The 12141-nt window shown below is 36.8% G+C and overlaps 1 protein-coding gene across 2 annotated transcripts; it reads left to right on the top strand.

Annotated features, from left to right (window-relative positions):
* Window positions 1-2169: 2169 nt before the first annotated feature.
* On the top strand, window positions 2170-9738 carry gmppaa (GDP-mannose pyrophosphorylase Aa). Of its 2 annotated transcripts, XM_067516835.1 has the most exons (13): window positions 2170-2304; window positions 3090-3187; window positions 3541-3644; window positions 3882-4074; window positions 4225-4284; window positions 4368-4498; window positions 4627-4641; window positions 6841-6975; window positions 7199-7296; window positions 7383-7429; window positions 7652-7744; window positions 8580-8748; window positions 9122-9738. In XM_067516835.1, exons 1-13 carry the CDS (start codon window positions 2184-2186, stop codon window positions 9220-9222), a joined length of 1365 nt encoding a protein of 454 aa, XP_067372936.1. In that variant the 5' UTR covers window positions 2170-2183; the 3' UTR covers window positions 9223-9738. The 2 variants fall into 2 exon arrangements, with proteins under 2 accessions (XP_067372936.1, XP_067372937.1); XM_067516836.1 differs by lacking the exon at window positions 4627-4641.
* Window positions 9739-12141: the final 2403 nt, after the last annotated feature.

Raw genomic sequence — 12141 nt, 5'->3', positions numbered from 1 at the left:
TTAAACTGACAGCTGAGTTATTTTTCGCACTGCTAGAACTTTCCTCAACTCAAAAGTATAACCTACTTTATAAACATTGAAAAGACCAGAAATAGGTGAACTAAACTTTGTTGACAAGCCAGTGTAATATGACAGAAGAACAAACTAGGATTATGAGCTGTTGTGTCCTGGATCCACCTCAGGTGCCACATTTAATGTATTGTGTGTATACAGTCAGGTCCACTATTATTTGGAAGTGACAGTTTTCGTCATTTTGCTCTGCACACAAATGCAATGGCTTTGAAATAAAACAAGATATACCCCCAAGTGTAGACTGTCAGATAATCTAAGACTCTTTATAAATAGCCTTGTAATTTTAGAGGCTTTAAAAAGAGTGACAATTGACCTCACCTGCTCATGCCCAGGTGTCCATTACTATATATTAAAAACAGTACATATGTTGTTTGACCTTACATATACTTATGACAACATTTATTACACTTACTCATATCTGTACCTTACTGTATCGTTAAATAATATATCTTTGCACTTCTGCTTGGATGCTAACTGTGTTTGTATGGCTCTGTAGCTGCACTCTCCACAATATGTTCAATTCAACAGCGGCAAAAAAGTTGAATCTAAGGTCATTTGGAAACAAATACGGCCCTTCAATTCAATTCAAGTGTTGTATTTTTGCATTAGGAATCTTTTTTTATCTATAGTCAATATGAAGTCCGGAGATCTGTTACTGTCACTGAGGCACAACACCATTAGGCTGAAATATTAAAACCAACCCCTTTATCGGAGAGAGAGCAAAACATAAGGCGTGGCCAAAACTATTTTTAATCTATTTGCTACATTCTTTGAAAAAAAAAAAAAAACGCTGGAGGACCACAGCAAACAACTTTGGTAGAAGAAGGATTAATTCTTTCCTGTTAAAGAAAAACCCCTTTACAACAGTCAGCCTGATCAAGAAAACCCCTCTGGGAGTAGCATTATCAACTATCAGGGGAAGATGTCAACAGAGAAGGTTTATCACAAGAAGTAAACCATTGGAAAATCTTAAAAACAGGAAGACCAGATTATAGTTGTGTGAGAAAAATGTGTAAAGTGTGTACTATATGCTATGCACAGGCCATTGACAGCAAACTATTTTCAACCAAGTATTGGAAATGCTGATCTAATTCATAGTTTCGTTAGTTTATCAAATTACTTTTTAGATAGGGAGTCTATATATTCGGGGGGCAGACACCATCTCTACTTTAAAGACTAGGCTTAAAACCTTCCTTTTTGATAAAGCTCATAATTAAAACTGCTCACTCAAACTGAACTAGCTCCTACTTAAGATGCTATAGGTTTAGAGTGTTGGGGGTCTCCCGCAAGTGCAATGAGCTCCCCTCCTCTTTTTCTCTATACATTTATTTGTCACCACTGTATGCTATTCATTTTGTGTCCTACCAACCTGTATAATGTTTTGTTGTTGCTTTTCGTTGTTTTTTTCTTTTCTCCCTTCACTTTCCACTCGCCCCAACCAGTCAAGGCAGATGGCCGCTCACCCTGAGCCTGGTTCTGCTGGAGGTTTCTTCCATTAATGGGCGTTTTTCCTCTCCACTGTTGCCTAGGGCTTGCTCAAGGGGGATTTGTTGGGTTGCTTCTACATAATTGTGTAGTCTGGACTTTAAATCTTTTGATTTATGTAAAATGCCTTGAGATGACTTTGTTGTAAATTGGCGCTATATAAATAAAGTTGAATTGAATTGAATATATAGATTTGTCATAATTGCCCCACTGTATAGTGCTTTTGACAAAAACTATGCATATATGATGACAGATTACACTTAAACAATGTGTCTTCTAGGTCCATTGGCATTACTGCTGTATTTCTTTTATCGAGTTTTCTCAAGTGAGACATTTTAACAAGTCACATCTAAAGGTCAAAAATAAAACAAAATGAAAATTCTGTTACTTTGGTTTCGAGCTGTCATTAACTTTGGTTACACATTTTCCTGTTGTGACAAGTGAAGACTTTTTTTTTTCAGTTCTGTAATTTATTCAGCTAAATAATGCATACACATTTTTAACAGACTGACTGAGCCCATTGGGGTTGTTTGGCCGCACAGACACGCAGAGCCACTCCGTCTCTGCCCCACTGCTCCATTCCGTGTTTTTAAGGCGGTCCCGTCTACGTCACAAGTAGGAAGTGGATGCGGAAACAGTCCCCAAACAGTTGCAGCAGTGTTCAGGCAGGTGTTGCAGCTGTCACATATCACAGCTCCTCAGTTAAGATGTTGAAGGCGGTTATTTTGATTGGAGGCCCTCAGAAAGGTAAGAAAACAACATCACTTTTGTCCTGTTTTCAGAGTTCGTTGTGTGACTTTAAAGAGAAGCCCGCTAATGCTAAGAGACCTGTTAAGCTTGTTTACATCACTGACGTGGCACAATCACAGTAATCACACATTACAAACAAAGATAGTCGTTCAATATTTTATTACCACAACATTGAAGAATATCGTCATAACTTTTCAGAGAACAGCTTGACAACTGTGTGTAGCATTATTACCCAACTGGTAGATTTAATACTTCAACTGATAGTTAAGTCTTGTATGATTAAACATATTAAAGTTCCTTCAAAAACATAACTAACGTTATTTAGACAATTTTTAAAGACCTTTTTAAAGGTTATTCCTGTAGTAGTGGAGGTATGATGCAATCTCAATTCACTTGAAATGTTTTGTTTTGTGCTAAAGATACACACACACACACATATATATATATATATATATATATATATATATATATATATATATATATATATATATATATATATATATATATTCACTTCAGTGTTATATAAAATAGAAACTAGAAAAATATTTTAAATAATAGAATCTTCATTTCCCAATTTTTGAAATAACAGAGTGAACAATCAATTCATTATCAGTTCATTTTCTAATTATTGCACCTCTATTAATCTAATATCAGAGCTCTAATGCATTGCCAATCACTACAAGTGGCAATTTAAAATACATATTGATCTTTGGTATGCTTTGCATACAGAGCAATTCATAGTTTCTTTTGATTTGCAGCTAATGATTTGTATTTCTCTGCAGGCACGAGGTTCAGGCCGCTGTCCTTTGAAGTTCCCAAACCCCTGTTTCCAGTAGCTGGTGTGCCCATGCTGCAACACCATATTGAAGCATGTGCCAAAGTAAGTGTCACTGGAATACAGTTGTCAATGTGCAGTAAAATATTAGTAAATGTATTACCCAGTTGTACAAGCTAAAGTAAATTGTTTAGAGGTAAAGAAGTCAATACATGTTTACTAACGTAAAAATGTCTTTGTGTGTTTGTATGTTAGTCGTCATTAAATTAAATTTCATGTTGGTGTTCTCTAATTAACGTGTTCTTGCCTAACCAAGTGTAAAAGTAGTATAAGAGCATGTGCTCTCAAGTTTGTGTTAAAATGTCTTTGCGAGTGCCCCGTGTCACAGAGAACACAGTGCCCTGTGTTACAGCCTTTTAATGAATTTGGTCCAATAATTGACATCTTTTTTGTGAAAGGTACCGAATATGAAGGAGATTCTGCTCATTGGCTTTTATCAGCCGAATGAAGAACTAACCAGATTCCTGTTTAATGCACAGCAGGAGTTCAAGATTTCCATCAGGTAAACAAAGCGTAAAGAAAAAAAGAGGGAGCTCATGACAATCTTACTAAAATGCTCTTGGACATTCATACTGTAGCAGTTACATGTGTAAGCAACTGTTTATTCTATGGGTTATGGCAGCTAAGAAAAGGTACATGTTTAATGTAAAAGTACTTGAGTTTGTACTTTTCGTTTTAAGCTGCACCACCACTGCTTTGTGACTGCAGGTATGCTGTTATTCCTGACTCTGCACCACAGGTATTTGCAGGAGTATGCAGCCCTGGGAACCGGAGGGGGCATTTATCACTTCAGAGATCAGATTGTCTCTGGCAGTCCAGAAGCGTTCTTTGTTCTGAATGCTGATGTCTGTTCAGCGTTTCCTCTCAGAGAGATGCTCAGCTTCCAAAAAGAACACGGTGAACCAAACAGCTTTGTTATCCTTGGGACAACGGTGAGATTTTAATACTGGAAGCTGGCACAATCTGTAATAGTACTTCAGAAGTGTATTACAACAATGATCAAATATTTATCAAAATGCTTTTTTTTATGTTAGAACAATACAACAAATATAACCACCCTTCCTCCATTCTTTTCTTATCAGGCAAACAGAAAGCAGTCCCTGAATTATGGCTGCATTGTTGAAAACGAGAAAACAAATGAGGTCTACAAGTCTTCTAGTGTTCCACAAATAGTCATTTAACCCTGTTTGATCCTGCAATCACAGCTACTCCTCTTTTAATCCAGGTCTTGCATTATGTGGAAAAGCCAAGCACATTTGTTAGCGACATCATCAACTGTGGTATATACCTCTTTAACCCAGACATCTTTCAACATATTGGCACCGTTTTCCAGAAGAATCAGCAGGACATGTTGCTGTGAGTTGACGCACAGAGATCTGTCTGTGGCACTGCATATGAATGCCGTTTACTCTTTTCTTTTCTTCATTTGTTTTTCATCTTCCTTTCTCATTCCTTCCATGATTGTTTCCGTACACATTCATCAGATATCCATATGATGGGTAAGTAGGTACATTTAAGCTGCACGGTGTGGCTGTAGAGCACTTTGACTGAGAGCTGTAGAAGGATAATGCCAAGATTGCATAGGATGCTTTGTCGATGTGGCCTGCTCCCCTCTTCTGTGCCACTTTAGGCTAAACTATGCACTCCTTATTTTGGAAACAGCTTGATAATATCTTTTTATATACTAATAGATATGGACACTGTTGAGGATTGTCATTGTCTGTCAGAGTAGTAACACTGTAGGAATCAGTTGGAAAACTGATTTGCTTTCTTGCTAAGAATTAAAGTTGGGTGCAAAAGTTTGCATCCTCTAATTTTGAGGGAACTTAACTATAACATAATAAGAATGCACATCCAGCTAGTTCTGTATATATGTTGTCTATTCATCAAAAGTAAAAGAATGTTCAGTGAGTGTTTACACATTTTAAAGTAAAATAATCACAATTACATCAGTTCCCTTAAGAATGAACTATAACTTAATTCTGATGAAGGAACATTTCTACTTGCTGATATTTTGTTGATTTTTAAAATAATGTTTTACTTTTTGGATGCAAACCTTTACATCTAACTGTAGAGAACAGTGACTCCACTCCCATGTCTGTTTTGATACATTAGAATCTACAGGAGCAGGTTAGCTTAGTCAGAAGTAGTCATTTTGACTACTAATTAAAAAAATCCACCTGCCAGCATCTCTATTTGTTTAATCTGTACATAAAATCTTTCTCAGAACTAAGAAACCATGTGGAACACAATCTCTTATTGTTTTTAACATTTAGGTTTTGCAGGGATTTGAAAAGTTAGATATACCAGATTTACTGTGCTTAAAAGGTGCCCGTAGGCAGATTTCATTACCTTTGAACAAAGGTTGTTTCCCTGTTTGCATCTAGGATTTATTTGTTTACTTTCTATTGTCTATTTAGATTTTCTTTTATGTTGCCCCTGTTAATCCTTTAGGTTAGCTAGAAAGTTGACCAGTGAGAATTTTAGTCATGAATTTTAGTCATAGTCATGAATTCGTGCTCTATGGGTTTGTTGCTATGACCAGCTGAGCTCAACAGTAGAAACAGGTTCCTGTCTCATGAGGTCTGTTTTATATTTTACAATTTTGGAACTTTGATTTGATTTGTGTGTTCACATTTACCATGGTTTAGTAGAGCTAACATTTGGCATGACAAGGACACATTTGCAAATATATTGGAAAAGGTCAAACCGCGCTATGCATAATTCACCTGCTAACATCAGTAGCACTTAAATCAAGCCAGGCACTGAGTCAGCAAAACTGTTCTCCACATCAGAGATACTTGATAGAAATGATAAGTGTTATCTCTCTGAGGCTACTTTGCCTGAATTCACATCTCCTTTTTGGTAAAACTTCCATTATGGGTGCAATCCTTTCAAATATTCTTTTCATCAATATTTAACATAGTTTCATCTTGGGACTCTCATAATATGCTGCACCAGAGATCCTGATTAATATGGAACACATAGACTCTTCCACTTAAGTTTTGGATCACTACTAGGTAATCAGCCTTAGTTTCAACCCAGCATTGACACCATCAAAGTTAGTATGAGTGATGCATTTTAGCTTTGTGCACTCATAGCTTTCTGCAGCCTGGATTGTAGGGCATTAAATTCATGGTTTTCTTCGGCTTCAAGAGACGTCACGGGTAATGGAGCCACTGGGTTGTTTTTTTTTTTTCACTCAGCTGAATATTTGGAGATTCTCAAAAAAAACTACAACACGAAAGAAAAGAAAGTATAGCTGGTTTCCATAGACTTCAACATATGTCAGCATATCCTGTCAGTATTTATGATTGTAGAAGGAGAACCCTTAGCTGAGTGTCAACATCCACATAGTATTCAGTTTATCATACTGTAAATGCACTTTGAGGCTGAGACTTAAGAGAGACTGGAAGCCTTGGTTTTAAAAATACTGTTTCACTTGATTCTTTGATATATAAGAATAAGAAGATATATAAGAAAGATATGCTGATATAATTACTACCACACCTGAGTTCATTTTAATATTTGACATTACACCGAAAATTGACCTAAATCCAGGCAATCGTTAGGTTCTAGTATATTTCAATTCATAAACCCAAATGTCTTAATATTTAATTTCAATTGAATGTAATCTACAGTTTCCTTGGTTGTGTTTTGTAACTTGGTACCATAAATTGATGATCTGTCTCTTGCAGAGAGGAGCCAACTAATGGCTGGCACAGAGCAGAGGCCATCAGGCTGGAGCAGGACATTTTTACTGCCATGGCAGGACAGGGCAAACTCTATGTCTATAAAACACTTAGCTTCTGGAGCCAGATTAAATCTGCAGGGTAAGTGAATATGACAAATACTATCCGATTCAACAGGACAAAATTTATCATGCCAAAATGTAAAGCCTGTCAAAAGTCAGAGGAGAAAAGTGACACTTGATTTGCATAAAGACCGGCGTCAAACGTAGTTTAAATAGTACTTACAATTTGTTTTACAGAAACATTAAATTCCATTGATGAAGTAAATCTTAATGAATCAAAAATCCTTTTTTTTTCCTCTTAGGTCTGCAATTTATGCCAGTCGATTGTACCTCAATCAGTATCACACAACTCATCCTGAAAGGCTGGCTTCAAATAAGGAGGGAGGGCCCAATATAAGTGGTAAGATTCATTAACCTAGTAGCAGTAGCGATGTTCCTTCCTCATATTGATGCAAACAAGTTTATTTATACTTCTCATTTCCCCAGGTAATGTCTATATTCATCCTACTGCCAATATTGACCCCACTGCAATGGTAAGGGTTCCTTGGTTGTTCAAAACTGAACACAATAGTTAATCAACAGCACACCCTCTTGTGAAAAATATGTTATTAGAAAAAAGTGAGATACAGATCTGCTTGTTACGTCGAGTCATTGGTCTTCCCTCCGAAATGGAGAGTTTAAGTTAATTTAGTGTTTACCAGTTGAGGTTGTGCAGTAGCAAACACTTAGGATAATTTCGTCTTTTCTCTGTGCAGTTGGGTCCCAATGTTTCAATTGGCACTGGAGTGAGTATTGGTGCTGGGGTCAGAGTTCGAGAATCCATCATCCTCCATGGTGCAAATCTACAGGTGAATATACTGTAGTCCACAATATGTACAAGATAAAAGTACAAGACAAAACAGAAAGAGCTACAGGTCTTTGCAACTCTGCAATTTTGCTTCCACCATCTGTATAAATTGACAATGCAAATGAATATTTTATATGCTCTTCTCAATAATATGGAAAGTTACTCCCTAAAGTTTAAGGTGAGGTTTTCAACAATGGCCAAATAAGAACTACAAGTGTATATTCCCAACTACCCTTTGCAGTACACAGAATCAAGCTTGGAATTAAAGTGACCCTCAAACTAATCATGTTGAAGGCAAATTTATCTGCCCATTTAATGTCAGTGACATCTTATCATTTTATTACTAACATTATCCACACTTCTACAATGACTTCCCTGAAATGATTTTTTTAAGCTCTACTGTCATACCAGAAATATTGTTGCCTGTGCCTCTCACAAAGATGTCATTTTTAACGATTTGGAGTCAGGCGTAATTTAATCCCGTGTCTCCAATGATGACTTGGGGCCTCTAAAATGAATTTAGACCATGGGTGACTTATTGACTTTCATTTCATATTGTCTACAAGGACAATTTGTTAGCTGAGGTGCACCTCCATATAAACAACCCTTGTTTTTAATCTGGAGCTGTAAGTGCTCTGATTGGACCATGTCCACGGTTATTTCACATATGGTATTATTTCACATATAGTATGTCTAATACAGCGTATCTGCAGACATGAAACTCTTTGATGCTTCAAAGTGTTCTCTGCAGATGAAGTCTTGAATATTAATATTTAAAAAAAAAAAATACCTTCTCAAAATGTTTTTGTTAACCCGAACCCTTTTTTTTCCTGAAGGATCACTGCTGTGTTTTGAACAGTATTGTGGGATGGGATAGCACCGTCGGCAAGTGGGCGAGAGTAGAAGGAACTCCAAGTGACCCAAACCCCAATGATCCCTATGCAAAGATTGACAGTGAGACTCTCTTCAGAGATGGAAAACTCACACCCTCCATTACTATTCTTGGTGAGTGTACGCAGTCAAGCAATTTAAAATCATTTCCTCAGAAAGTAAAAGTTAAGTTATAGTAGCTGAACATATATTTTTTTGCATCTGTCTTTAAATGTTCTAGCCAATGTGAAAGAAGTATTACGAAATATTTGCATTACATATCAGTCTATATATTTAATGTTTTTTGCACCAAAGCTTCCCAGATATCATCTTTTAAAACAGTGCATTAAGTTTCTTCTAATTATGATCTTGAAATTTCAACATGAGCTAACTACTTGTTAATAAAATGAATCACGTCATGTATGCTTGGAGTGGGACTTGCAATGAAAATGTAATGTCTCAGTACTACATGGCACAGACTAAACACAGCCTCGCTCTGTCCCCTCAGGTTGTAATGTGACCATCCCTTCTGAAGTGATTATACTCAACTCGATCGTCCTTCCACACAAAGACCTCAACCGCAGCTTTAAAAACCAAATTATTCTCTAGTTAATCTTCATTGCGTTTCTGTCCACTTACTGTCAGTGATGAAGGATGCAGCTTGATGCATGATGACACTGCCTCTGAGTTACTGTATATACAATGTCAAAAGTGAAGATAAGGGACATTCATTAAATAGTTTTGAGAGATAGATTTTTATATATTTGTCCTCAAGCCTTTGTGCATCATTGGGTGTCAGCAGCATTAGAGAGAGGCTAATCACGCTTGTTGATTCACCTTGGAAAATGCTGTCATGCCAGAAGTTTATAATGCTTTTTTATTAACTTTACCGAACTGTAAAATTACTGCTGACATGAGTGTAATATATTTGCTAGAATGTAATATGATTTTAAAAAGTTTATAGACGACCATGCTCTGTTTATCAAGGGCATCCTTGACAAACTTGAGTTTTGTTACTTCAGTGTGCGAAGAAGTACACGTATAATCAAAAATCACTGGCTGCTGACTGGTTAATTTTGAGAGGTGATTATTTGTGTGGAGCTCTGATTAAAATCTTTTACCATCCTCTTTGTTTGTTTCAAAAATTGACTACCACCAAAATAAATCAGCAGGCTTGAGATTAACATTGCAATCAAGTAGTGTTGCCTTTTTAAAATGTGAACTTAACAGGGGGTCTGGAGACTCTACCATGTAAGCAGCAAAAGCAGATACTTAAATTGTGCATATGCAATCACTGGAGGAACTGTTCTAATTTATGGATGCAGCACATTAACATTTACTTATTAAGCCCCCCAGCACTCATGATCACTTCTGCACTTTTGTTCCAATTATTGCAACAAGAGTGTCTATTAGGAAGCGATTTAAATTGTAATACAGGGACTGCAGCATGATATATTTTAATCAAGTCTTTTCACAAAATGCCCTTAAATGAAGATGGAAAGAAAAAGTTAATGTACATTTTTAGTCATGATGTGTTTATTTCAGGTTTCATATGTACGCAAATAACAGTGAGTTTTGATGTTAATTCAGGTGCTTTACTGCTTCAAATGACGGGCTCCTCCAGCTGGGCTAAAAGCCACATGCTCCTAATGATCCTTATGCTTTCCACAACAGTAAAACTCACAATTTGTTTATGCAGATAACTGCTTGCATCAGGGTTAACACTTAAATTTACTGAATATTTAACAGCATGTTGTTGAAAGTTTGTATTGGGGTTTCTCTTCCTCCTCTAAGTAAAAGAATGTTGGTGTTGGTCTAAAAGCAGGTTTGCTGAAGAAGGTCAAGAGCCGCGGTGTGAGGACAATGTGCAGGTCCACATACAATGCAAAGAGAGAAAGTTAGCAAAGGTGATGTGACAAATGCTGGGTTGAAATCCAGCAATTCCTTCCTGACTCATGAAGGTATGGCTTGGCACAATGAGTCAGATTTTTAAAAACATTGCTGTGAGAGTCCCTAAAATCTCCTGAGTGTAGGTTGCTAAAGGGGCACTGCTATAGGCTTATGACTGACATAAAAAAAAAAAACATTGGGTCATGTGTAGATCATGACTATGTAAAACAATGAAAACTGTCGTGTGATAGCAAGACAAGAAATAGATAGCTCAAGGAGAAGAAAAAGTACAGATGATACATCACCTTAAGTATCAATATCAGATACTGGATGCAACTGGTGAAGTTTGGTGAAATTTTAAAACTTAAAAGAAAAACTTTCTTAAAAAAAGTGAGTACAGGATGTTATAGAATTGCCTGAGCTCTAACAGACCACATAATAGAAGCTAATATCGCCATTTGTGCTGTTGTTATTTCGATTTCCTTATTTCCTCAGTTGCTCTATGCTGAGCTTTGGCACAGCAAAAACTGCCAGTACTTTTCAGAGCATGTAGAACAGCATGTAAAACTGAGACAAAGTCAACTCAGCTTCAGAGATGTTGCAGTTAAATGAAATTCAAAACTCAAAGGAAAAACGATGCCAGTACAACAACACACAGTCAATCATCTCTTGTCTTTACAAAAAGGGTTTTCACACACTGAAGTCTCAAGGGTAAGAGAATGAGTCTTATCAAACATCTGCAAAGGAGTCATTATGGTGCTGGTACCAGCGGTGACCAGAAAGGTGGACGGGGGTTGATTATTTCATATTTGAATGTATAAAGTTGTGCTTTTGTCTTACATTTATTGTACTGAATAACTAACCTAGCCTTTAAATTTATATTTTAAGATGCGTATGTTAAAAATATAGCCATTTTCTGTAATAGTTCAAAGGTCTATCTTGTCTGAAAGACAAACTGAGAAGCCTTAGCCGTACTCCAAGCTTTTACACCAACTCCCTAATTGGAGAACTCATTGTTGGGCTGGAGGTTGTGTTTAACAGAGGGCAGTCAGTACAACATAACAACAGGTCCTCTGTAAATGAAGCATGAGGAAAGCCAAAGTGTCTGTATTAGTCTTTGGAAAGTCTCCTGTAACCGGATGTGTTTTAACAGGAATCTCTGGTGAGGACACATGTTGGAGTTATGAGTCAGTCAGAGGGCAATGAGATGTGACAGTGCAGACATGCTATAACTAGAACCGGAAATGAGGTCACAAATCATCTGAGGTGCTGGTTAACTTTCACATCAGTGCTGATTTAGTAAACTGGGGCTGCTGGTGAGGTCAGGGTGTAGTCTTCATATCACATCTATTGTACATGGAATAAATCTAAACTGGTGTGGGTGAAATGCTTCCATTTAAAAGACACTGCACATGCTAAATTAAAGCTTTACTAAATGTATTATGGTATGTAGTTCTGGCAATGTGTGGTGAAAATAAAACATTTGATTGATGATTGAATTGATTGAAATATATGGAAAAGAAGATTATTTACATGAAACTGCTGCCGCACTTACAGTACACATCCCTCCGTCATCACACATCTGAATATATTCTTCAAAAATCAATGTTTGCAGCTAATGCAGATCATAAATTCTTG

Source organism: Channa argus, chromosome 9, assembly GCF_033026475.1.
Source record: "Channa argus isolate prfri chromosome 9, Channa argus male v1.0, whole genome shotgun sequence".
Classification (NCBI taxonomy): domain Eukaryota; kingdom Metazoa; phylum Chordata; class Actinopteri; order Anabantiformes; family Channidae; genus Channa; species Channa argus.
This window is presented reverse-complemented; position numbering and strand designations above follow the sequence as displayed.